This window comes from Balaenoptera ricei, chromosome 10 (genome assembly GCF_028023285.1).
Source record: "Balaenoptera ricei isolate mBalRic1 chromosome 10, mBalRic1.hap2, whole genome shotgun sequence".
Taxonomy (NCBI): domain Eukaryota; kingdom Metazoa; phylum Chordata; class Mammalia; order Artiodactyla; family Balaenopteridae; genus Balaenoptera; species Balaenoptera ricei.
The window spans coordinates 39,873,390-39,900,323 of NC_082648.1; the positions used below are offsets into that span (position 1 = coordinate 39,873,390).

Below are 26,934 nucleotides of genomic sequence, written 5' to 3' on the forward strand. Positions count from 1 at the left end.
GATTGCAGGATCATATGGTAGCTCTATTCTTAGTTTTTTAAGGAACCTCCATACTGTTCTCCATAGTGGTTGTATCAATTTACATTCCCACCAACAGCGCAAGAGGGTTCCCTTTTCTCCACACCCTCTCCAGCATTTATTGTTTGTGGATTTCCATCACCTTTCTTGATGTGGCACCACTATAGGCATGTGAGTGGTGAGGTGCCCGGTACTGAGGGTGGGCAGAGATCAGGGGCAGGGGGAGTTGGCTGGCTCTGGACCTCGCTACTTCCTAGCTGACTGGCCTGGGGCAACCCCTGACCTAAGAAATCCCTTCCCTCATTTCATCTTCCTCCTGGAGACAGGAACACTAACCTGGCATGGTGGTTTAAAAGGTAACAACTAATGGACACCTAATGTCTGGATGGAAATTAGACTCCTAATAAATGATGGCAATAATTATTATTGTTGACTTTGTAAAAAGAGTTAAAACACTTAAAGTGCTCAGAACAGTATACTTGATAAGTGTTTGTTATTATTTATTCTTGTGATCTAAAGGAACCCAGATGCCTTATCACTTTGGGATCTGCAGGCCTCACTGAGGTAATGCTATGTATTTGGCTAACATGCCTATTGAGAAAAGGCAGAAGGTTTGATATTTTCAGAAAATTTTTCACACGATTTAGCAGGTTAAATTCAGCCTATGAAAGGGAAGTGAAATTGTGTGATCTGCGTCTTAGGAAGAACAAAGACTGCAGGTCAGAGAATGGGGTGGAGGAAGAAAATAATATACCTGGGAAGTTAAATTAAGAAGCCACAGCAGGACTGCAGATCTGAGCTGAGGTCAAGGCTGTAGGGAGAGAAGGGGACTTATCCAAGATGGTTCAGCAGGTAGAATCTACCCTACTCCAGGTGGATGAAGGCAAGGGAGGAATCACAGATGACCTTGTAATTTCTGTCGTGGGGCAATTAAGTAAATGCTGCCTTCACTTACTGAGAAGAAGAACAAGCTTGGGGAACAGGCTCATTAGTTTAGAACTGATTTTAAATTGGATCTTTGCATAGTTGCAGAATTTATTCAACCAGCAACAAAGAGACATTTCTTTCTTCTTAGGAATTTTTGTCATGTATTTTAAAACTACTCCGTGATTTAACTAGCATGCATCTCCAAGAATAAAAGCATATATGGAACATAAACGCAATCAAAGTTTTTTGTTCTGATACCAGTATATGAGGTGACCGAGTCAACAATTATGCAACACTTAGAAATCATGACTAAGAAAATAGAATATCAACATATGATTCAAAGATTTACAGTCATAGGTTAATTAAACTGGTGAACACTAGATTCAGAGAAGTGGAAGTAATTTGTAGTTCTCCATCTTCGTTTTTTTAAATGTATTTCAGAGATTCAACAACAAAATGTGTTAAGGAAAGGAATGTCCTAAAGGAGAAAGAAAGGAAGGCAATAAGAAATAACCAGTAACATTATTTTTGTAAATAATAATTTGGAAAAATATTTAAAAGCCTACTATTTTACTGGTAGAATGGAATAGTGATACACATTTGATCTATAAAATAAATGATGCCATTTGGGGCAATCATTATCTTTATAAAGCAAATGTCCTTCTGAAGAGGGTCTGACCAGAAGCCACTTTTCACAATGCTATTTTCAGTCATATTCATATCTTCAGTAAGATTTTTCAAATCCTTTTTCAGTGATAGAAGTGATGCCCTAACATAAGGCTGTAACTGCATTTCCAACATTGAATTACAATCATCTGCTTCTGTGTTTCTCCCTGACTGACTGGGAACTCTTGAACACAAAGACTGTATCTTACTCAGCCTCGTACCCTGGTGTCAGGCACTGTGCCTGGCTCTGGAAGCACTCAGTGAGATTTACCTAACCAAAAAAGAAAGGAAGAGTAGCATGCATCAAAAATATTAAGCAATTTCTACCTTCCAGGACAAGACGACTTCAAGTTCAGGACTTCTACAGTAAATAATGTTTAAAATATTAGAACTTTTCTCTATAAATGTGGTATGACCAAGTTTCAGATAGCTTTGAAAATAAAGGAAATTATTGCATCCATAATCCTCCCATGCAAATGGATGAAGGGTTAGCATTTTGGTTTTAGCAAAGAATAATGCTACCACTGTTAGAATTAATGTATAATGCCACTTAAAAGCATGCATTTAAAAAAAAATACACCCAGTTTTATTTTATTGAAGTATAGTTGATTTTAAATGTTGTGATAATTTCTGCTGTACAGCAGAGGGATTCAGTTATACATATATACATATACATTCTTTTTCATATTCTTTTCCATTATGGTTTATCACAAGACATTGAATATAGCTCCCTGTGCTATACAGTAGGACCTTGTTGTTTTTCCATTTTATGTATAATAGTTTGCATCTGCTAACCCCAAACTCCCACTCCATTCCTCCCCCTCCCTCCCTCCCCCCTGCAACCACAAGTCTGTTCTCTATGTCTGTGAATCTGTTTCTATTTAATAGATAAGTTCATTTGTGTCATATTTTAGATTCCACATATAAATGATATATGATATATGTCATTGTCTGACTTACTTCACTTAGTATGATAATCTCTAGGTCCATCCATGTTGCTGCAAATGGCATTATTTCGTTCTTTTTATGGCTGATTAGTATTCCATTGTACACATGTACGACATCTTCGTTATCCATTCATCTGTCGATGGACACTTAGGTTGTTTCCATGTCTTGGCTGTTGTGAAAAGTGCTGCTGTGAACATTGGGGTGCTTGTATCTTTTTGAATTATAGTTTTGTCCAGATATATGCCCAGGAGTGGGATTGCTGGATCAAATGGTAGCTCTATTTTTAGTTTTTTAAGGAACCTCCATACTGTTTTCCGTAGTGGCTGCATCAGCTTACATTCCCAAAATATCCATATTTTTAAAAACTGACAGGGTTGTGAATAGCCCCCTCCAATATGACAAGTTGAGAAGTAAAAGGCATTTTAAAGATGAATTTTTCAAGCACAGATCATGAATGTAAAAGGTAAAGGGAGATTCTTTGCCAGCTTTTCTTGGTGAGAGAAAAATGATGCTCCCAGCGTTTTGCAGGTCTAGGATGAAGCTTTTTTGTTTGCATAGTTTATGCCAACATGGATTGTGTATAGGAAATTTGTTGTCACTAATAAATAGCTAAGTCAACTGACCCTTAACATAAAACATCTCAAAAAGAGTGTCTTCGAGCACTGGCCTGGGGTTGGACAAAGCTGTGTTCTTACAGATATGGTGAACAGGTGAATTTTAGAGAACTGGATGTTCAGTGTTATTCAGCCTGAAAAAAAAGAAGGAAATCCTGTCACCTCCATCAACATGGATTAACCTTGGGGCCATTATATTAAGTGAAATGAGCCAGACACAAAAAGACAAATACTTGTGATTCCACTTTTGTGAGGTGTCTATAGCAGCCAAATTCACAGAAACAGAAAAGTAGAATGGTGGTTCCCAGGGGGTGTGGAGAGCAGCAAAAGGGGAGTTATTGTTTAATGGATAGAGTTTTTCAGATTTGTAAGATGAAATGGTCTGTTTCACAACAGTGTGAATATACTTAACAGTGCTGAACTGCACACTTGCAAATGGTTAAGATGGTAAGAGAGAGAGAGAGAGAGAGAGAGAGAGACTGGAATCAGAAAACTAAGCCAGTAGTCTGGAGTCTTCTAATAAAACGTAATATTATTTAGAGGTGAGGGACATTGCTAAATAATTCAGGGCCCAATTCTCCTAGGGTATTAAATTATTCTTTGTGAAAAAGGTTTACAAACTTTTATTTTTCCTGAATTTCCTGAAATTCATGAACCGTGGCTCTGGGACTATGGGACCAAGATTCAGGAGGCCTGGTCCTTGGTTCAAGCTCAGTAGTTAGCCATTGAAAGTCTATTTTTATACTGCTAAATTAGTAAGATAATTTAGTAATTATTTTATATTACTAAAGTATGGTTGTATGTATACTAACTCCTAGAATAAATTGAACATTGACCAAGTGCCAAGCACTCTGCTTACAACATGGCCTGTTCAATCTCCACAAGTGGAATTGGACCAGAGAGCTTAAGTAACTTTCCCAAAGTCACTCAGCTCACAGGTTACAAACTTCGGACTCTGAACTCATTTCTTCTGCCTGCATAGGCCGTGCTCGGAACCATGAAGCTACACTGGAGCAGAATAGAGAAGTCACGTGAAACATAAAAATTCTAAGAAAGTTTGCAGAAAAGTTAAAGCAATCCTGACAGAATGAGGTCTCTATAAATTCCGTTCCTCCGAAATTGAGTTATTTGTAGTGAGGTGGATGGACCTAGAGTCAGTCATACAGAGTGAAGTAAGTCAGAAAGAGAAAAACAAATACCGTATGCTAACACATATATATGGAATCTAAAAAAAAGAAAAGAAAAAAAAAAGTGGTTCTGAAGAACCTAGGGGCAGGACAGGAATAAAGATGCAGACATAGAGAATGGACTTGAGGACACGGGGAGGGGGAAGGGTAAGCTGGGACAAAGTGAGAGAGTGGCATGGACATATATACACTACCAAATGTCAAATAGATAGCTAGTGGGAAGCAGCTGCATAGCACAGGGAGATCAGCTCGGTGCTTTGTGACCACCTAGAGGGGTGGGATAGGGAGGGTGGGAGGGAGACGCAAGAGGGAGGAGATATGGGGATATATGTATATGTATAGCTGATTCACTTTGTTATACAGCAGAAACTAACACACCATTATAAAGCAATTATACTCCAATAAAGATGTTAAAAAAATTTTAATAAATAAACAAATAAATAAATAAATAAATTCCGTTCCTCTCATTCCATCCATCCTGGTGAAACCACGACCTGGGCTCTTGCCAGCCTGTAACCTCCCAAACTCTAGCAACTCTAGCCTTGCTCCTGTACAACACAGAAGTTTGCATATACCGAATTAGTGCAGAATTGAGTCCAGTTACTAAATTCAGCTCATGAGAAGTTTTGATCCAGTCTCAAAGTTCTTTTTTTTTTTTTTAATTTTTTTTCTTTTTATTTATGTATTTTTTATTTATTTTTGGCTGCGTTGGGTCTTTGTTGCTGTGCACGGGCTTTCTCTAGCTGCGGCGAGCAGGGACTACTCTTCGTTGCGGTGCGCAGGCTTCTCATTGCGGTGGCCTCTCTTGTTGTGGCGCACGGCCTCTAGGCCCACAGGTTTCAGTAGTTGTGGAGCGCAGGCTCAGTAGTTGTGGCGCACGGGCTCAGCTGCTCCGCAGCATGTGGGATCTTCCCAGACCAGGGCTTGAACCCGTGTCCCCTGCATTGGCAGGTGGATTCTTAACCATTGCGCCACCAGGGAAGCCAAAATTCTTAATATACTCTCAGAGAAGACTTTGTGCCCCCAAAGAAACAAATTATTCATATGTGCTTGAAAGTGCTAAATGCAAATGCTCTAAAGAGAAAAGATCAAAAATACGTACTGTTTCAAGTCATACAAGCAAAGAAAACACATATTTTTTGTGATTTGCCAAATTTGGTCCTCTTTTTAAGGTAACCAGGCATTGATTTGAACACAAACACACACCAGCAGGCTGAAATAAGTAAATATTTAGTGGGCTCATTTCTGACCCGCTTGAAACACTCAGTTCCAAGAAGATAAGAAAAATAAGTGTTCCTTAAAATAGAAAATGTGGCTATAATGATAATGGCTCATAGAAAGATAAGTCTAAATTAATCTGTGGCTGGAACTATTAAAAAGTTGTTAATATTAAAGGAACCATCATTTCTGCCCTTATATTCAGAATACTTTTTCACTAAATTATATTTCGCTTCTGTGAGTTTGCTTTTAAATAAATCATGGTTTAAAATAAATTATAAATTTCTAATGGCACATTAACATAAATAGAAACTGAAAGGCAAAACCCCGATCCGACTAAATACCATCCTTGCCTGCTCCGCACCTGCACCCACGTGGCTGAAAACAGACTAAAGAAAACCGACCACCCCTGCTGGGCACCCTCAGTCGAAATAAGGGCTCCCAGCTTTAAGTGGGCCTCCGTGCTGTTGAGTAATGGCAGCCTCTTTATCCCGCAGATGACAATTTCATACCTTCTTCTCCATCCTCAAACCTCTAATCTCACCTTCCCCCAGCTTCACTCTCAACTGGTGACCTGGACCTTGCTGCCTATTTCATTGAGAAAAGAGCAATCAGGAAAACCCCAACCAGCTGTCACCTCCACATCACGCGTCTTCCCTGGCGTTTCTCTGGTTGAACTGTCCACGCTCCTACCCAAGGCCAAGCCCTCCACTTGGGCACTAGAGCCCATCCCTTTCGCCAACTCAAGGGCACGGCTACAGAATTCTCCCCATTTCTCCTGCAGCATCTGTCTTTCCCTGTTTACTGAATCATTCCTGTAAGCATACAAACACGCTACCATTGTTCCCCATCTTAAAAGAAACAAAAGCTCTCTTACCACCACTTCCCCTCCAGCTGACTTCTCTCTCTTGGCTTCCCTTTAGAGTAAAACTCCTAGAGGGGGGCACTGCCTCCAATTCTCCTCCTATTGTCTCTTAACCACTCTAACCCGCAGTTGTCCCCACCACTCTGTCTAGGTTCCCAATGTCCTGCCAATGGCCAAACATCCCACTTGACTTATCAGCTATCTCTGACTCAGACCATCCCTCCTTGGAGTCCTCCCTTGACACATGTTTTTCTCTTGGCTCCTGGGACCTCACACATTCTTCTTCCTGCTTCACCGACTCTTCCTTCTCAGTCCCTTTCCAGGTTCCTTCTCTTCTTCCTGACTTCCCAGGCGTGGAGCGCCCCATGGCTCAATTCTCAGACCGCTTTTCTTCTCTAGCTTCACCATCTCCATTGGCAACAGCATCCAAACCCAAACCAAACTGCTATCTCCAGCCTGGTCCTTTCCCCTCAGCTCCAGATCCCCATTCCACAAATGACTATGGATGCGTAAAAGGAATCTCGAACAGAACAAGCCCTCCACCCCCAAACCTGTTTCTCCCAAAGTTTCTCCATCTCAGTAACTTCATCCAGTAACCTCATCCCTCCTGTTGCTCAGGCCAAGAGCCATGGAGCTAGCCTTGTCTTCCCTCCTTTTCTCACACCCTATCTAATCTCCACAGGCAAATCCTACCACCTCTACTTTCAAAATATATCCAGAATCTGACCCTTTCTCATTCCTTGGCTAATGTCATTCCGGCTTAAGGCTCAACTCCTGCCTTACTCAGTAACCTCCTAATTGGTCCCCCTCCTTCCCCTCTTACCCCAGACAGTCTAGACTAAAGTGGTGTTGATTTTCTGCTCAAACCCTGCACAATGGCTCCCCAAATAAAAGCCCAAGTCCTTTCAATGACCTTGATCTGCCTCCCTTCTTCCCTGAGTGTGTCTCCCGCGTCCCCCTCCCTTGTTCACTCAGTCTAGTCACGCTGGCCTCCTTCTTGTTCTCTCTGCTTGGAGCTTTCTCCCCACAGATTTCCACATGGTTTGCTCCGTGACCTCCCTCTGGATGCTGTCAGTCCCTTCTGTCTTCTGGTTCTCAGCTGGGTCTCGGTAACAAAAGACAGATTAACAGGAGAAAAGCTATGAAGTAGCCTTCCAAAGGAAATGAAGACCTAAAGGAAGGTTCAGCCTGAGTGTTTTCACACTGGGTTTGATGAAGATTGATAGGACAAAGGGTAAGCGCTAAGGGCGGTGAACAGAGGGAACTTAACAAGGCCTGTTTGTTGGAATTCCTCTCAGAGTCCCTTTGTCTTCCGAGATAAGGATGCTCCTTTCTTATGAGTATAGAGAGGGCCCCTCCCACACAGGGTCTTAGGACCTGCTTCAGGGGCCATCAGAGTCCTTCCAGTACCTGCTGTTTCTCACATTCTTTCAACTTAAAATATTTAGCATGTCGAGGTGCTGTATTCTAGGGTACAGTGTTATGAACCCTGTCGCCACACCATTTAAAATTCCAACCCACCGTCCCTACGTCCTCCCCATGCAGCAATCATGTTCCTCTTTTCTTTCATCTAACATATTATTCTACTTAATTTTTATTTATTTATTTATTTATTTATTTATGGCTGTGTTGGGTCTTCGTTTCTGTGCGAGGACTTTCTCTAGTTGTGGCAAGCGGGGGACACTCTTCATCGCGGTGCGTGGGCCTCTCACTATCGCGGCCTCTCTTGTTGCGGAGCACAGGCTCCAGACGCGCAGGCTCAGTAGTTGTGGCTCACGGGCCCAGCTGCTCTGCGGCATGTGGGATCTTCCCAGACCAGGGCTCAAACCTGTGTCCCCTGCATTGGCAGGCAGATTCTCAACCACTGCGCCACCAGGGAAGCCCTCTACTTACTTGTTAATTGTCTGCTTCCCCTCAGCCCAAATGTCAACTCTATAAGGGCAAGGTTTTGTTTTTTTTTTCCGTATTATTCACAGCGATATCCCTAGCACCTCTAATACTGCCTACCACGATTATTTTGAATGAATGAGTGAAAGAGAGAATGAATAAATGAGCCATGGTTAATGATACAGATATATTTTATTATACACCACCGTGTACCTGGTTCTTGTCTGTTTTTGTCATTTAATCCTTGCATCTCTGTAGTGCTTATTTCTATCCCTGTTTCACAGATGAGAAAATCACAGAATCACAGAGGAGTTAAGTGACTACCAAAGACATGCAGCTACAAGTGACAGAATCAGGTTTCAAACCCAGGTCTGTGTGGCCCCAAAGCCAGTGATCTGACAGTTCACTTTATTTCACAGCATTATAGCTCTGGCTCCAATCCTCACCATCAACAGACATGCAGTCACCAAATCACAAATCAAGATCAGGGTTTCTGAGTGGTCCCCAGATGGGATACCACACCACAGGGACAGCGGCCCACCTCCATTTACAGGCTGTTGTGAGTCTTGAGTTTTTTGAAAACATCTGAGTGTTTGGAACATTCTGGATGATCAGTTTACCAAAGATCAGTTTCTGCAGTTTAACATTAGTTCTAAGTGATGTTCGTATTCTTTCCAAACAACTGCCTTCAGTGAAAAGGGAAGTTGACTCTTTCAGAAAGAAGAAAGAGAATAAAATATTTCAGAGAGATATAGAATATCTGTATAGAATATTTCTGGTAGAATAGACGAGAAGCTGATGACAGTATTGTTTCTAGAAAGAAAAATGAGGGATTAGGGAACAAGAGAGGGAGGGGGACTTACTTCTCACTCATATACCAGTTGTACCTTCTGAAGTTTTGTGCCATGTGCATTAAATAGCTTCTAGAAATAAGCAAAATGTAAGAATCACAATGATGGCAGTGTGCCCTGTCTGGCCTTCCCCGCCCCCCAACTCCCCGGGCCCCCAGAGGGCAGTGACGGTGACCCCCTGCAGTCAGAAGCACTCTATCCTGTGCTAATCCACCGAGGGGATTTAAGTCACTTAAGCTCTCCCACGGCCTCAGTTTCACCATCTACAAAGTGAAGATAATAATTAGAGCTTGCCTTACTTTATGTACTGGGATCTGTTGTGAGATAGCACATTCTAAGTGTAAAACATTATACATGCATAGTTCTCATTATTTTTTAGGAAAAAGCCAGGTTTGGTGGATGAGAAAGGCAGCTCACTGAGCTACGGAACATGAAATGGGGCCAGAATAGCAATCATAACTGTCTCCATATATCATAATAAGTTCTTGGAAGTAAGAAAATCAGTGGAAAATCTGTTGCTTGGTCTCAAAAAAATTCATTTTAAATTTAAAGAGTACAAGCAAGATTATCATTTGCATTATTACAGCGCCTCTATTCTCTGGTCTTAGGATAATTATGTGAATTTTAGTCATCCTCCAAATTGTTCTTTTATTCTCACAAAGTACACACTAGCTGGAATTTAGAAAACTGGAAGGATCTGCAACTCATTTATAGAATTGCAAGAATCAAATAATGGCAAGTTTTCAAATTATGTCATAGATTACTCTGAATTTTAAAATACTAAAATTAGACTTGCAACTCATTTATAGAATTGCTAGAATCAAATAAATGGCACATTTTCAAAGTGATGTCACAGACTACTCTGAATTTCAAAATACTAAAGTTATCAGTTGGGTTCTAGATGCAGCCCTGCCTTGAGACACAATAATGATTGTATTAAAACTCATGGAAAAACTGTGAAATAATTTGATTTGTGGCTATAGATAAGAGGATAAAAACAATGGGTAATGTGTAGGATTAGTTTGTAAGCCATACATTGAGTAGTCAGTGAAGTAAAGTGGTATTTTTCAAGAAAAGACAACTGCGTTGCTTTATCGGCCAGTGTACCTAAAACATAGCATTAGAAAGAAAAACAATGTAGGCATGAAGGGCATGTACTTCAGGACCATTTTGGAATCTGTTACTCTTGTTCATTAGGTATTTTATACCATTTAATGCAGTGGAGACACACTCTATCCTGAAGTGTTTGACACACCTCTAGAGGGTTCGCCATTTGGGGAGAACTTTTAAAACTTCCTTTTCTCTTTTTTTATGATTTATTTCCTCCTTCTCTTTTGTCTTGGTATCTGTAGGGGATGTGACATGATTTTCCTCCTCTTCCAAATCAGGTCCTTCCAAAACAAAACAAAGCTCTGAGCTTATCTTATCAATCAGAGGACCACTTGCCTTTTCCCCCTCCGTCACCTGCTGGTTTCAAATGGAGCAGGAGAGAAGGCGTCCTGGCTCTGCCACTTTCTGTGTTTACCTGAGGCCTGTGGCTGAGGCCCCTTGCTTTCTGCAGCTGTGGAATGGTCTATTCTTCCACCCACAGTGGGTGGGAGGAGCAAAGGACGTGATTTGAAAGTGGTTTGTAAACTGTAATGCCCCACACAAAAGTGCAAGATTATGACTTTAAAAAATTACTTAGAAAAGGGAGCAATCTTCCTCTCATCATTTCCTGTGTCTCTCCTCACTTCTGCCTCCTGTCCCCTCGCTGTCTTTCCTTCCTTCCCCCCCTCTAATAGCTTTCGCAGCTGCGAACAAACCACACAAGTAAGGGTAATAAGAGCCCAGGGTCTGAGTTGTTAGAACGAAACCAGGCAAGAGTCAATATACATTACACCCAAATTACTGAGAAATGTGAAATGAAAACTAGCTCAGAGCCAAATTCCAGGAAGATGCTGTATGAAACACTTTGTGTTTTCGTGTATTTGCCCAGTTCTTAAAGCTTCGCTCATTAGTCTTCCACTTCGTAATGCAAGAAAGTAAATGCTGACTCGTGTCATTTGCCCCAGATGCCACCAGAAATGGCCTCTTCTCCCCAGACGCTGGCTCACAAACAGAGAAGCCCCCAGAGGTGAACTTATCTGCCTTGTAGCCCAGGCTCTGGGCTCTCCAACCTGACACGTCAACCTCCAGCTGAGAAAGGAGTCTGTCTAGGAAAAGAACTAGAATCAACCGAGAGGCACATTTTTTAATCACCAGTTACTTTAATGAGTAAGTACTTTCCAGTTTTTCCATTTTATTTTAAGCATTACTTTCGCATTTCTGACCAGCCTTTCTTGGGATCCTCATTTCTTGGGCACTTTGTATAGGAAGAAATCACCATCCTAGCCCACTCCACCCTACTCCCACTTAAGAGCCCTAAAGAGACAACTATTATTATTGTAATATTATTTTGTAATAAGGATTCGTGACTGATAAGCTACTAAATCTCTAAAAGCGTACGGTGCGAGGAAACAGCCAGCTGTGAACTGGAGAAGGGAGGTGACACGTCTGTTGTCTGTGTAATCTTGTATGTTGTGGTTGAGCACAAGGGTTTGGCATCAGTTATGACTCCCAGCTCCACCTTTTATAAAATGGATGACCTTGGGCAGATGACTTAATCTTTTAACTTTCGGACGTGTGAAATGGAGAGAATAAAGTACCAATTTCATACGGGTCTTAAGAGGAATACATACTGAACATACTGTCGGAGTGGGTACTAAATAACGTGACTAAATAACAAGTTAACTTAGTAAATAATGAGGTAAAGACTAGATTTCATTGGAAAGCTCCCTTAACTGCTAAATCCCATCCCCCAAATAGGCTGAGCTGACTCAGAATAACAACAATTAACATCGTGGAGTTTACAGAGCATTTCCTTTCATTTCCACAATTAACCCTGAGGTAGGCAGTGCTGTTGGCTTAGTTTTGTTACTGAGGGAGAAGGGAGGAGCTGAGAGCTCTCCTGAGCATGTGGTAGGAAGAAACTCTTCGGTCTCAACTCAGGTCTCAAGGGAGGAAAGCACGACTTGGGAAAGGCCTGGTGTCAGAAGTGAGCCGGTGCCTTCAGTTCTCCAGCCTAGATTCTCATTTCCTCAGCCCCCTCCCCTCCTGCACCTCATCCCTCCTCCTGTTCTCAACCTTGGATTTGAAACTGGGGAAATCTTTGACATATATACACTAATATGTAGAAAATAGATAACTAATAAGAACATGCTGTATAGCACAGGGAACTCCACTATACAGTAGAAACTAACACAACATTGTAAAACAACTATACCCCAATAAAAAACAAAATTAAAAAAAATGCTTTCTGAAAGTAAGAACAAAACCTTTTCATGACCCAGAAAAACATAAAAATTAAAAAAAAAGAAACTGGGGAAATCTACACGGAAAGCAGTGAGAACCCAGGGCTTCCAGATCCCTCTACCAAAGAGAGGTGGTAGGCAGCAGGGCAGACAGAAACTGGCTCTGAGAATCCTATTTTTCCATTCAAGAGCTCTGTTCCCCGTTGAAACACTATTGCACCTAGTATCTCAATACTATGTAATATTGTTAATAATAATACCCACAGCGATAATAAAATAATATTCATTTTAAAAGCTCTTCTGGGCAATCTCCCTAGAGAAACATAGGGGCCATTTCTTCCATTTCAAGGTTGAACACACAGAGATGAAGTGAGCCCTGGCGGTGGCAGAAACCCTCAGCCTGCTGACTCAGCCTAGGGTTTGCATCGCTGGTTAACTGGGCTTTTGTGGCCATTCCTGAAGACAGAATTTTCAGGATCCAACCTGTTCATCAGTTGAAAGCAGTTTAGTCATTATTAGCACCACCACCCACACTCTTTTCAGTCATGGAAACTTTTTACTCAGCCATTGAACCTACAGTAATTAGAATCTACAGTAGGCAACGTAAGAATAGAAAAATTTGAAACATTAATGTAGCTTTCGTGCAGCACTGACTTTCCCACTGACCCACTCAGAAGAAGAGCTAACTATCAGTGATGGAAACAACTAGGTTGATTTCATAACTGCCTTGTTTTCACATGGAAAAATTGAAAGCTGTGCACACAGCCCTGCTTTGTTTTGTTTTTCGACAGAGAATAAAAAGGAAAATTACATGCAAATTTTTTTCCTAGGTAAGATTATTTTTTCCTCTTGATTTCAATAAATCTGTATAGCTGAGGTTAAAAGCCTGGGCTCTGGAGCCATATGTCCTCCCTAAAGAAGCAAAACAAAATCTTAAGCTTATCTAATCAATCAGTAGATTCACTCTCCATAAGGGACCAGTACTGCCTCTTCTTACTAGCTGTACAACCTTGGATGATTGACATAACTTCTCCAAGCCTCACTTTACGCACCCATAAAATGGAGATAATAATAGTTTCTACTTCACTAGGTCATGAGAATAGAATAGGCCTTGCACAGGGTAAATGCTCAATGGATGATAAGCATTGGTCCCTGAGAGGTACAAGGATGGGTGAGACCCATTTCTGCCACCCAGGACTGGGATGTACTGGGGTAGAAATACACATGGACAGTTAATTATAGAATAAAACAGAACCAAGTGCTAAATAGAGGCATCTGTCAGAGGAAGGGGAGATTTTTCTGTCTGGGAAACTAGGAAAGGCTGTCAGACAGAATCGTCTTCTAAACTGGGTCTTAAAGAAGGAACAGAATTTCAGTAGGAGAAGGGGTTAGGGAACGCTCAATGCTGAGTCACGGAGCAGACATGAAGAGGTAAGAAAAAGCCCTCTGGGTATACGCAAGCTCTATAATTCATCCACAGGCTTTGGAGAGATGCACGGAAGGAATGATCATACCCCAGGTTAAAAACCAAAGTTTATAAATGCAAAATGTTGTAGCTATGCTAGCGTATCAGATGAAAGTGAAGATATGAAATTGAGAAATATGAGAAAACACGTATGAAATTAAAACTCTCCCATTTTAGAAAGTATTTCCATCAAAATGAGACACACTTCCTTAAGGATTAAGAGAGATGTATGGGAAGTAGAAAATTTAACCATAAAATCTAAAATAGGTGAAATTGATTACTGCGCTCAGCCTCCTAAAATATATTGCAACATTCTCCTTCCTAAAGTGTATTTTCAAAAATTACATCTTATTTTTTTATTGCCAAGAAATAGTTGAACTGATCTATATCCAGGCTGTCACTGAAGGATTTTGATGTTTTACGAACAGTGGAAATGGCCACAGTCATGAAAAATAAAAATGACCTGACCCAAGCGTTTTAGAAGCAGAGTTTGTTTCCACCTAGTTATCCCCGGCCGGTGTTGCAAGCATAAATTACATAGCAGTTCTCTGAAAATGCACAGCAAAATATGCCATCATTCCCACGGATGATCGATATTTACCTTTAGGAAAATGGTTCAAAGGTCACAAGAGAATTATGTTAGGAATTCAGCCACAGTTTGATGGGAGGATAATGGCATCTAGAGAATTTAGAAGTGATAAGAGGCCCACGGCAGACTAAGTCACTCCTTGCCACACCCCCCACACCCCCCACACCCCCACCCCCACCCCCGCTTGGAACTCACCTGAACTCACCTTATTCTACTCACCAGAATATGTCAGGCACTCAGGAGACAAGTTTGGGCTAGCTAAATTTACTGAGCCCGTAAAAATATGGTAGACCTCATGTTAAGGACTTTACATGTGTTCATTTAACCCTCACTTCTTAAGAAATCTATAGTAGTATTCCTGTTTTATAGGTAAAAATTCTGAAGTGTTACTCTACCCAAGGTCTCAGAGGCTAGTAAGTGATGGAGCAGGATATAAACCCAGGGGGCTGACTCGAGGGCCCCCCCCCCCAGCCTCTGTGCTTTATGGCCTCAATTCGGAGTCATCTGCATACAAATAGTAATTGATATGGGGACTGTATCATTTGTTTCCTTCTCAAATGAGACATTTAGGGGGAGGGTCGCTATTAATGATTATGCTGGGAAAGCAGAGGTAAACCAGAAAAGTTGGGGCAAATAGGAGTGTATGTTCACCTTACGGATGGACACCAAGAGCGTGGATGAATTCACCAAAGGAAACAATGCTGAAGAAAAGAAGGAAGGAGCCAATGAGTGGGCCTTGAGAAAGACCGACGTTTGGGGATGGCCAGAGAAAGAGAAACTCACACAGGATGCCGGGGGAGGTGAGACAGGAGACCAGGGTTTCAGACTCTCCGGCAGAGTCATGGAAGGGAATCACCATCGGTGCCCCAGCCCCAAGGAACTGGGAATGCTACAGATGTGATAACGACCCGAGAAGTAGTCGCTGAAAGGAGCAACAAGGAAATCGCTGGGGACTTAACTGACAAACGTTTCTTCGCTTTGGTGGAGTTGGAAGCCAAAATCAAGTAAAAGGAGGAGTGAGTGGGAGGTGAGGACCCAGACACAGCCAGTTCAAACAACTTTGCAAAAAGTGGCCTTGAAGGGGAAGCAAAAGATAGGACTGTCCTGGAGGTGGAGTCAAAGACGTTTCCTTTCTTTTTTAAAGCAAGAAACTAGAATGTGTTTTAAGGTTTAAAGAAAGGAGCCAGCCCCAGGAGATTGAAGGAAACGTAGAAAGCATAATTCTCCCCTCTCTGGGGGACCCCCTGGAGCAAAGTGCCTGAGGATGTAGGAGGACCAGCCACCTGAGCTGAGGGATCATCTTTACACCTGAGGAGGTACAGCTCTGCCCCTTTGGGAGGGAGGAACGGGGAGCTGTGGGTTTGAAGTTTGAGGGAGGGAACCAGAGCGAGCTGCCGCCTTCAGGCTCAGCATTTTCCCCACAGGGAGGGGTTGCTGTGCCGGGGGTTTAAAGGGTGCCTAATGCATGTCGGCACTGGCCTAGGCCTCTGATGGACGCTGACCTTGATCTCTTTTCACCTTCACTATTATTGAGTGAAATGGCGGATATTACATCTGACTATGTCCTCTCCTGGAAGTGAAAGCCAGGTCACTGCCTGCCAGTATCTTTCATTCCTGTTAGAAGAGTAACAGGTAGGGAGTTAGCAAATGTAGTTTTTGTTTTGTTTTGTTTGGCCTCACCACGTGGCTTGTGGGATTTTATAGTTCCCTGAGCAGGGACTGAACCCTGCCCTTGGCAGTGAGAGCTTGGAGTCCTAACCACTGGACCGCCAGGGAATTCCCACAAGTGTGGTTTAAATAATGGTTCGAGACCAGAATGTGGAAGTTCATCATAGGCTGTACATATTTTGTTTCTATGAATTGCTTTGATTTTTTACTTCAAGAGGTCCTTTTGTAAAACACAAGGTTTTTGTTTGTTTGTTTGGTTGGTTGGGTTTTTTTTAATGGGGCTCTTTGGATAAAGGCTCCATAGTTTATCTTTGTTTTTTTAGAAGTTACCTGCATATCAGGTATTATGAACCCGCACTTCATTCATAAAGGATGTCCCCTGCGTTTCTTTGTATAATCCATAAGAAATTTTTATATTGGACTATTAACATAGGAAAAATATGCTGCCTTAAGGATTTTTAAACTTGGTAATTTTCAAATTCTTCAAATGTGTGAAATTCTTCTGTTGACACTTTATTACAAAAGAATCACAAATTAAGATTGTGGCCTGGTGAGGATGGTATGGATACAAACAGAATATGTTCACGGTGATTCCTGCCTCCACAAGGAAAACTTGTGGTTACATTAATCTAAACGTTCGAAGATCATTAATCTAAATTCAATTTTCCATTTATGCCACATGTTTCTGAGATTTTAGCTGTGGTGTATAAGAACTAACTGAATAGCCAAGTGAGAAATACAGGCCATATGACATATGTGTTGGGATGGGGTACAGAAACCACGAGAGTTGTTGGGGGATGTGAGCCAAACTTGCAGAATGACACCTGTCACAGCCCCAGGTATACACGGGTGTTTTCTAAATTTTTACTGAATTAATTAATGGGCTGCAGAGCTGAGGCCTATATTAGAGGTGAGGGGTGTGGGATTAAAATCGGTCTTTCCAATGGCTAATATTTGGAAATCATCTTTCTATTGCTTTATTTATCACGGTATCTCACAGTACTTTCATGTATCTTTAAAAATTTCTCCTAAAACCACTTTTTAAAATAATAGGCCTGCATTATTTTCCCATTTTTGTGTTTACAGAGGAGTAGAATGTTAACTGACTTGCCCCAAATCAAAAGATCAATTTCTTGAGAATCCCCATCTGCAGAAAAGAGAAGTTTGCTTTCCCAAAGAGAAGTCTGAATCTTTTGCTTTTCTCTTTCCTTTGGAAACTTTACATGATACGCAATTTAATTTTTGACCAGTTTAAATTCCACATAGAAAACTAAACAAATACCGAGAACTGGTAAGCTGTATAGGTGAGTTCACGAAAAATCATTTTCTTATTTGTACCATCTATTCCATTAACGTTTAATGGGATCTTGGATAGTTCAAAACATAGATCTGATCACCAAAAATGCAGTTAGAAGGAAATGAACTATTTATATTCCTAGTACAGTGTTGCATTAAGACGGTTAGTCATATGCAAGAAACTTCTAAACTAGTTAGAAGTACTTCCTACAACTAATCAAAACAACGTCCTAATTGTTAGTGATTACCTCTGTGATTTAAGACTTCTTTGCAGGGTCTCCGTAGTAACTGGCCTCTATATCTTTGCCACTGTTCCTTTAACTAAAGATCAATAGGAAAAGAAAAAAACTAACCTAATTTCTACAACACATTGATTAATAAAAAACAATGCTACGTGTTTGGTTTGTGATAGTTATAAAGCAATAGTCAGTGATTTACAAGTGACGGTTTATGAAGCTATTAAAAAAGCAATTATCCCCAAATGGAAATCTAAGCAAGATGCCTAAAAGTAATTTATTATAGTAGTAGCCATTATTAATGTATATTTCTGTCAGAGCTTTAGCCAAAGCCCAAATTTTACGTTGAAAGCAGAAAAACATGTAACTACCTATAATTATGATTTAAGGAATCATCATAAAACTTTTAAAAATTTGAGGCTGGAATCACAGACTGCATTGGATCATCCGTCTATCTCCTCCCTCCCCTTTGACTCTTCCTACTGGCTTTGATATTTCATTTACATACATCAGTTAGCTCCTTTGATATTTGTATGTGTCCATTTTCTTACCCCTCCTCTTGAGAGAAGAGACTGCCTTTTAATACCTACTCCTTGCACCTAGCACAATATCTAGTTCTCAATGAATTCCTTAATGAATGAATGAATGTGTCAATTGATCTATAAAATAGCTACCAAAACTAATAAGTTTTGCAAATTTGAGGCAAAAACTCTTAAGCCAAAAAGATCACTGATCTGTTTTCAAATCCCTTTTTTTTTGTTTCATTTTTATAAATAAAAGCTTTGAAAATGGAACTTACCAACCTTTTTTTTTTTTTTTCCAGACCAGAGAAGATTGAGCTCTCCAAATTATTCTTCACTCACACCTCTGAAAAAAATCACTTTGTTTTTGTTAGGTTTTGTTTTTAATGCTTGGCATCTTAGTTTTTAAATGATTTTTTTTTCCCACAGTGATAGTCCTGAGGATGTCTGATTTGTTAATTCTGTTGTGACAGGAAGTTTATCAAGAATTTCATGAATTTCCTTTCAGTTTCAGCGTCTAACTGGAACACTTCTTTCTAGTCATTTCCCCCTCCCTTCTTTCCTACAGTCCAATCTGCGTGTTCCATTGCAGAAGAACAATAAGAAATTCTTAGGCGGACATTTTTGCCTGGTTTTGGCTCCAAGCCCTTGGAACAGCATCTGGGTGGATTGGGTTCACTGGTCAGGATATAGGGCAGCCAGAATTTCTCAAACACTGTGAGACTCTGAAATCTGTAGAAGTTTGTTTTGGTTATTCTAAAATCCAGGTCTTTTAAGTTTTGCATGTCTCTTGCTTGAGATCAAGGTATGGGATGAGATATATCTATATCCTCACTTGACCCCCAACCCCCTAAGTACACATGGACCCCTCTCCCAAGCAGGCAGAGTAAAGGATTACCTGCCTGTGTTTAAAGGCACACTGAAACACTCTTCTCCCATCTTGCCCCCAAATATTTCCCTGACGTGAGCCAAGCTTTTGGATTCAGACTGACCTGCAGGGGTTCTGCTCTAAGGGATGTCTCCTACAGGGACAAGCTTTGCCATCAGTAGTTTTAAATCTTAGCTCCATCACCTCAAGATCCTTCCCTATAACATGGAAAGAATAAGAACCTTCTCACAAATCGGATAACATTTACAAAGCACTTGGCATCTCGTAGCTGTTCAATAAACGTTAATTTTGCTTTATTCAAAATCTTTCACTTGCTTCTTCTCATTTTATCTTCACAGAACCCTGCTAGACAAACAGCACAAATATTGTAACCCCCCTTTTACAGATGATTAACCGGGTGTTCTGAAACTCGCTCAATGAATAATAACTCATTCATGCTGACTATTTGTCAGGGCATTGTTCTAACCACTTTATATTTAATCTTCAGATCAAATCTCTGAAGTGGGTGCTAAAAGTCCCATTTTGCAGATGAGGAAAATTAAGGCAGAGAAAGGCTAAATAAGTTGCCCAGGGATAAAGAGCTAGCAAATAGAAGAGCTGAGATTCAAACCCAGATAGTGTGGCTCTAAAAGCAATGCTCTTCACCAGTATATTTAAGAGCCTCCGTTTTCCACAGCTTTTAAGTAGTGGATTTGACTCACATTGTGAGTTCAGATCTAGGGCACTTCTTACTCAGAGAAGGAATGCATTGGGTCGCGTAAACACAGTACCACTGAAGGAGGGAGCGCTGGGTTATCACATCTGCCAGCCTAAGGGAGGGAACTCCAGTGGAAGGGGATGATGTCCTCTACTCTAGGGCAGGGGTCCCCAACCCCCAGGCTGTGGACTGGTACAGGTCCGAGGCCTGTTAGAAACCGGACCACACAGCAGGAGGTGAGTGACGTGCAAGTGAGCCAAGCTTCATCTGCCGCTCCCCATCGCTTCCCATCGCTCGCATTTCCGCCTGAGCCATCTCCCTACCCCTGCCCCGTCCGTGGAAAAATTGTCTTCCATGAAACCCGTCCCTGGTGCCAAAAAAGGTTGGGGACCGCTGCTCTAGGGGACTAGAACAGAATATGACAAGAATCCAGCCCAGAGAGGGCACCTATAGCTGGGGTGGCATGGGAGCCCTGAAAACACTGGGAAAGGTTTTCCCCTTCACTTTGCACTTTGGAGACTTGGGTCTGGGGTAGAGTAATCCTGTTCACAAAGACCCCTGAAAGTCTACCGCACCTGCTCATTCTATTTTCATGGTACTTAGCGCTCTCAACTTTTTATTACAGTTATCAATGAATATATCTGATCTGCTCCTGAAGGGCGAGACCAGGTTTTACTCATTTTTATATGCTCCATGTGGAGCATTTAGTCAGTGCTTAGTTAAGTGTGAGTTGGATGAATAAATGAATATAAACAAGTGAACATGCCTGAGCCCCAAGGGGATCTGGAGTTTGCTTAATTATGTTCTATTTTGCTGTACCACAATGAGCAAAATCCTAGTTTTAAGCTTTTTATCTGATAGCAAAAACATTTAAGTGAAGATTCATATAAGCCAATATTTTAAACTCTTCTCTTAGTGGAGCACTTTTGTACTCTATCCATCTTCATGTTTTTATTTTTGTACTCATAGCCATTTAAAACCACAAATAGTATAGCTTTTAAAAACCAGATGTGTAATTTAATAATAGCTATCCGCCACACCTATTAAAATGTTTACTAATGCATGAAAGCCTACGAATATCAAGCCACAGCAGATTTTAACAGCTTCTGTGTAAGTGTGTGAAGTGGATGCCATGTTCCTCCCCACGTGAGATTTGCCAGTAGTATTTTAGTGTGTTTCCACCTTTTATTCATTAGTGGATATGGCTGCAAATGGCGGCTTGAAATAAACTCGATCTGAATGAAGTTCTGAAGACAAGTTTCACAACTTTTGACGTTTTATTCAGTCTACTGGGGAAGAAAAAACTTTTCCTCTACACTTTTAGGTTCAGTGTCTGGGGCCCTGTGAATAAAACTAACAAAAGGTAGATTAACAGGAGAAAAGGCACACAATTTTTGTTAATATTTATGTGCATGAAAGTTCACAGAAAAGGAATGAAACTCAAAGAAGCAGTCAGACTTGGGCTTATATACCATTTTAACAAAGGGTATGAGTTTCAAGGGATGATAAATTGTGGGGAAGGGATTTATGGGGGTACTATTGGAAAATAAGGGCTCTTTTAGTGAGGTTTGTTTATGCAGACTCATCTCGGGGTTGACAATTCACTGTCTTCTTCCTTGCCTCGTCTCTCCTTGCTGGGGGAAGGGGCACCTTCCTCAAAAGGAAATTTATGCCCTGCTTTTAGGTTCATAGTGGGAGGGCAGAGAACTCTTCCTGTATCTATTGATTCTCAGTGGCCTTTAGCTAAAATATTTCTTATGCCAAAGCATATTTGGGGGTGGCATATTCTGATCTCCTTCAAATGAAACACAGAGAATATTACAGCTGAAACACATGTGAATTATTTCCAATTTTATTTATTTCTTACAAGTCCCATTAATATGAAGCAGTTGCTCGCTTGTGAAAGAAATCTGTTTTTATAATGTTTTCTGACCTGGCATATGTGCTCTTCCTTTCTGCGGCCTGTTGCATTTCATTAAATTCCTTTTAAGTTAGTAAAATTGATTTAAGACTATATAAAGTATATTTACAAAAAGGGGAGGGGGGAGGCAAGTCACCCATAATCCTACTGTCCTCTTAAAAACTGGTTTTTGCCTATTTTCTTTCAGTGTGAGCTATGCATATCTATTTTATACCATTTCAGGGAAATGGGGCACACATATGGTAACTTCCTCAACTTAACAGTGTATATCACACTCTCCATGTTTCTGCTTGATCATAATCCTCAGTGTTTAACAGCTGCAAAATTTGCCTAACCATTCTCCAGTTGTCAGACTTCCGGGCTGCCTCCAGGCGGGTGGTGGGGTATCTTGTGGTTGTACCTCCAGCCCGGGAAGGCAGGGCCCCTCCTGGCCAGGTAGAACCTGGGTTTCCTGGGTGTTCAGAGTTATGTCTCAGGCAGAAACTGCGTCCAGGCCAACCAGGGCTTCTGGCTCCAGGCTCCCTTCTTTCCAGGCTGAAGGTAGTGGAGCCCCGCCCTGCAGGTGCCCCAGGCTAAAGTTCCATCCCAGTCCCCGGGCCCTCCCCAGCCGTCCTGCCTGAGGTGGGTCCTTCCCATACGCTCTCTCCTTCTGTCCTAGCCATCCGCAGACCCACCGAGTGAAAGGAAGGAGCTGGGCGGCGCGTCCCGGGCGTCATGGTCCACCTGCTCGCCTCCGAAGTACGGCAGCTGCTCCACAACAAGTTCGTGGTCATCCTGGGGGACTCGGTCCAGAGGGCCGTGTACAAGGACCTGGTGCTCCTGCTGCAGAAGGACCGCCTGCTCACACTCAGCCAGCTCAAGGCCAAGGGAGAGTACAGCTTCGAGCAGGACGAGCTGGTGCACGGGGGCAAGCAGGGCCGCATGCATAACGGCACCCACTACCGCGAGGTGCGCCAGTTCTGCTCCGGGCACCACCTGGTGCGCTTCTACTTCCTGACGCGCGTGTACTCCGACTACCTCGAAGCCATCCTGGAGGAGCTGCATTCGGGTGAGCACGACCCGGACCTGGTCATCATGAACTCCTGCCTCTGGGACCTCACCAGGTACGGGGAGGACTCCTGGCCGAACTACCTGCAGAACCTGGAGAGCCTGTTTGGGCGCCTGCGCCAGGTGCTGCCCGAGTCGTGCCTCCTGGTTTGGAACACGGCCATGCCCGTGGGCAACAACATCAATAGCGGCTTCCTCCCGCCCGAGCTCCGACCCGCGGCCTCCGGCCTGAAAACCAACGTGATTGAGGCCAACTTCTACAGCTCCGCCGAGGCCCAAAAGCACGGCTTCGATGTGCTGGACTTGCACTTCCACTTCCGCCGCCACACAGGGAAGTACCTGCAGCCCGACGGAGTGCACTGGAACGAGCGCGCGCACCGGCATCTCTCCCAGCTTCTGCTGGCCCACGTGGCCGACGCCTGGGGGGTGGAGCTGCCCCAGCGCGACCCCGTGGGCAAGTGCATCAAGGATGGCCCTGCGAGGGGAGGACCTGGCAGGAGACTTGAGAGGCAGTTCCCGGCCTGCAGAGATCAACCGGCCTTCCCTCCTCCGCCCCGACCCCTGCCTCCGCCTGGGTGCTGCCCCCTGCCCCCAACGCCATCTCCCCGCCCACCCCAGTTCCCACTCCTGCTCCCAAACCCCCCTCCCATCCCCCTTCACCAGGTGACACCCCCGTTCCTAGTCTGTCCCCAAGATGCCCATTTTCCTTCAGACCATCCTTTCCAATCGGATCAGTTCTCCTTGAACCATTTCCATTCAGATATTCCCCCATCTACCCAGACGGAATTTGCCTTCGATGGTGACTTTATGTTTAGTCCCCAGCCGCCTAGGCCCCCCTTCCCCCAACCCTGTTATCAGCAGCGGGCCCCTGTGGTCCATAGGGGTTTTCCCCAGTATTGTCCCCGTGGCCCCTACATGCCCTGGAGAGGGCGGCCCAGAACTTCCAAGAGAAGAGCCCCAGCCTATAGAGAGCCAAGGCCTCAATAGACTGACTTGGGCCTTCCTCCTTATGCACATGGCCTGGACAGATGGTCTGACTCTCCCCAAACAGACTGACCTTGTTAACTGAAGCCTTTGGTCCATTGCTGTTATCAATAATGGCAGGGAAGAGCAGTCTGACCTGTTCTTGCTGGCTGTGACCTCTCACTGCACTCTGCGAGGGGGGACCAGGCATCATTCCTGCCTCCCCACTGCCTATTCTCTTTGTCTTTTTGTAAATATAAAATTGAAAGTAACAAGTTGTTTCATAAAAGTCGTGGTGGGTTTTGTGAGTCTGTATTTAATGGTGCCTCTCCCTTCCATTAAACAGTTAGCTTCATAAGAGCAGGGACAGTATCTGCTGTAGAGTTACGGCCTCTTGATAAACTACTCAAAATGGAATTTCTCTAAAGGGTTTCCATAAAATGGATCTGATTCCTTACAAATAAAAAGAACTTTAACTTTTTGTGGTGATATTTTCCAGAGATTCTCGAAGAATCATGGAATTTTAGAACTGAGAAAACTAAAAACATAAAATTTAACTAACATTTACAAACAGGGACTCTGGGGTCAAGAGGTGAGTGACTTGTTCTAGATCACACAGAAAAATCACTCCTCCACTAGTCTTTCATAGTTTATCCTAGTATCCAGTTTATATTAACTTTCAAACTTGATTTATACTGCAACAAACCAAGAAGGGAAGTTTACCAAACATGGTCTTTCTATAGAAGTGATGATGAAAAACCCTTATAGCTCCATAACCAGAGGTTTATTGGTTAGATGTGCAGTTAATTATGTATGTAAACTAGAGTGAATGGCATGCTTATGACTTTATGATTTCTTTAATAGTCTTGAGTTTGGGGCTTGAGAAAATTAAGTTGCCCTCAATGACGATATGAAACATCATAGAGTAAAACCAGGAGTTGGAAGGGACCACCCAGTACACAAATCCCTTCCTTGCAAACTGGACAGGTGGACACCACCATCTCTTCTCTGTTTCGTAGGAATGTTAACATCATTGAGATTGTTTAAATGTTAGGCCCTTTGTCACACTAGACTAGTGAAATGTTAATGCCTAGATAAAACAGTCAAAATAGGACATGACTAAAATTGTCCAGATAACAGGATTTTTTTTTTTTAAAGATTGATTGATTGATTGATTGCTATGTTGGGTCTTCGTTTCTGCGCTAGGGCTTTCTCTAGTTGCGGTGAGCGGGGGCCACTCTTCATCGCGGTGCGCGGGCCTTTCACCGTCACGGCCTCTCGTTGCGGAGCACAGGCTCCAGACGCACAGGCTCAGTAGTTGTGGCTCACGGGCCTAGTTGCTCCGCGGCGTGTGGGGTCTTCCCAGACCAGGACTCGAACCCGTGTCCCCTGCATTAGCAGGCAGATTCTCAACCACTGTGCCACCAGGGAAGCCCTAACAGGATTTTTCATTGAACTGATTTGACTGTTTTACAGGTCCTCAATGGGACCATCCCTAAATTTGGCAATGAGGGTAAGGAAATGTTATTCTGCAAAAATGGAATCCATGAAATCACAAGACATGGATGAGATCAGCTATTTACAGAAGAAATACACGGAAACTTTTAATCCACTAAAACACCGTAAGAAAATAAGGCCTTTATCTTACTTATCTTTGTGTCTGAAACCCTAGCACAATGTCTGGAACTTAGCAAGTACTGAATAATATTTCTTGAATGAATCAGTGAGTGAATGATGAGGTAGAGTATGTGTTCCTGGTGAGACTACATAAGATGAGGTAAACTGACATTGAATCTTTGTGGTACATTGAAGGGAATCTTGCCAACATAGGGTCATGATGATCTTTGAGGACTCTAGAAAGGTAGTGCCTACAAGTCAAAATTTGCCAGAACGTCCCAACATAATCAGGAGGGAAGGGACCCGTCTGACCAGTGTAAATGTTCTCATCCCATGGAGATGAGCGCAGCAGGCTATGAGATTTGGTAACATTAGGCATCAAGATGAGCCCATTGCCATCATTCTGGCTTTACAATTCCCAAGCAAGATCAAGCAACATTTAGCTGCTGGTATCTGAGTAAGTGGACCCATTTAGTGTTTCTACTTCCATGAATAAGCCAATGAATTGTTGTGCTGTGGTTTATGTCTCTCTCTTGTGAGTTAAGTTAGTATGCATGCATCCTCCTTAATCTGATCATGCCTGATGAACTGAGGAGAATGAGTTCTCAGACATACAGTGCTGAGCACCAGACACTGACTCGATGATGAATCCACTATGTTATGGATTAAGTGGCACCGATCACTTAACAGTCCTGTTTCTCTTAGCGGTTTAGGAGTACGGGTAAACTCAGATAATCTTCTTCCCCTGTGTATTAATTTCTTATGGCTGCTGTAACAAATACTACAAACATGGTGGCTTAAAACAACACATATTTCTTCCCTTACAGTTCTGGAGCTCAAAAGTCCAAACCCATTAGCCCAGAGTAAAATCCTTACTATGTCTTATGCTGTCCTACAGGATCAGGTTTCTGCTTGTCCCTGCAGTGTTATCTTTTGGAACTCTCTTCGTTGTTTCAACCCCACAGGACTTCTTTCTATTTTTACAAGATGTCAAACTCTTGTATAACTTGGGTCTATGCACTTGCTATTCCCTTTGCCTGGAATGTTCTACAGCCTTTACTCCCTAGTTCTTTGGATATCTAACTCTTCATCCTTCTCCCCCCCACCTTCCAAGTCATCTCCTAAATGGCCTTCCATGACCATCTAAGAGTGCTGTTAGGATCATCATAACACACTCTTTATTTCCTTTGTGTTGCTCCCCACTTAGGGGCATCAATGGCTGTTTGTTTGTTAGTTTCTCCAGGAGTCTTGCTGGCTGTTGAATTCCCAATGCCTACTAGCATGGTGTCTGGCAAAGAAGGTGTTCAAGCATGTTTACTTTAGTTAAATGTTCAAGAATACAATTACTTCACATTCTATCCTTAAGTAAGAATGCAATTTATATCAGAATTGAGCTGTATTTGTTTACTTTTCATTCAAAACTGTCTACAGAACTCTCCTATAACTTTACCTCAGTCATTCTGGGAAGCTAACACCCCCCCCCGCGCCCCCCCACCCACCAGCCCACTGGGA

At 42.5% G+C, this 26,934-nt stretch overlaps 1 protein-coding gene across 7 annotated transcripts in view; it reads left to right on the plus strand.

The window, feature by feature from the left end:
- PCED1B (PC-esterase domain containing 1B) overlaps positions 1–23,923 on the plus strand; it is a 144,790-nt gene extending 120,867 nt beyond the window's left edge. For 4 of the 7 annotated variants that reach the window (XM_059935736.1, XM_059935734.1, XM_059935740.1 and 1 more), the window contains 2 exons: positions 11,236–11,437; positions 22,454–23,923. In XM_059935736.1, the coding sequence (XP_059791719.1) occupies positions 22,510–23,829 (1,320 nt within the window). In that variant the 5' untranslated portion in view covers positions 11,236–11,437; positions 22,454–22,509 and the 3' untranslated portion in view covers positions 23,830–23,923. Of the gene's footprint in view, positions 1–11,235; positions 11,438–15,422; positions 15,884–18,590; positions 18,627–22,453 lie in introns of those variants that run through there. The other 3 variants (XR_009505349.1, XM_059935738.1, XM_059935735.1) reach the window with 3 other exon arrangements.
- Positions 23,924–26,934: the final 3,011 nt, after the last annotated feature.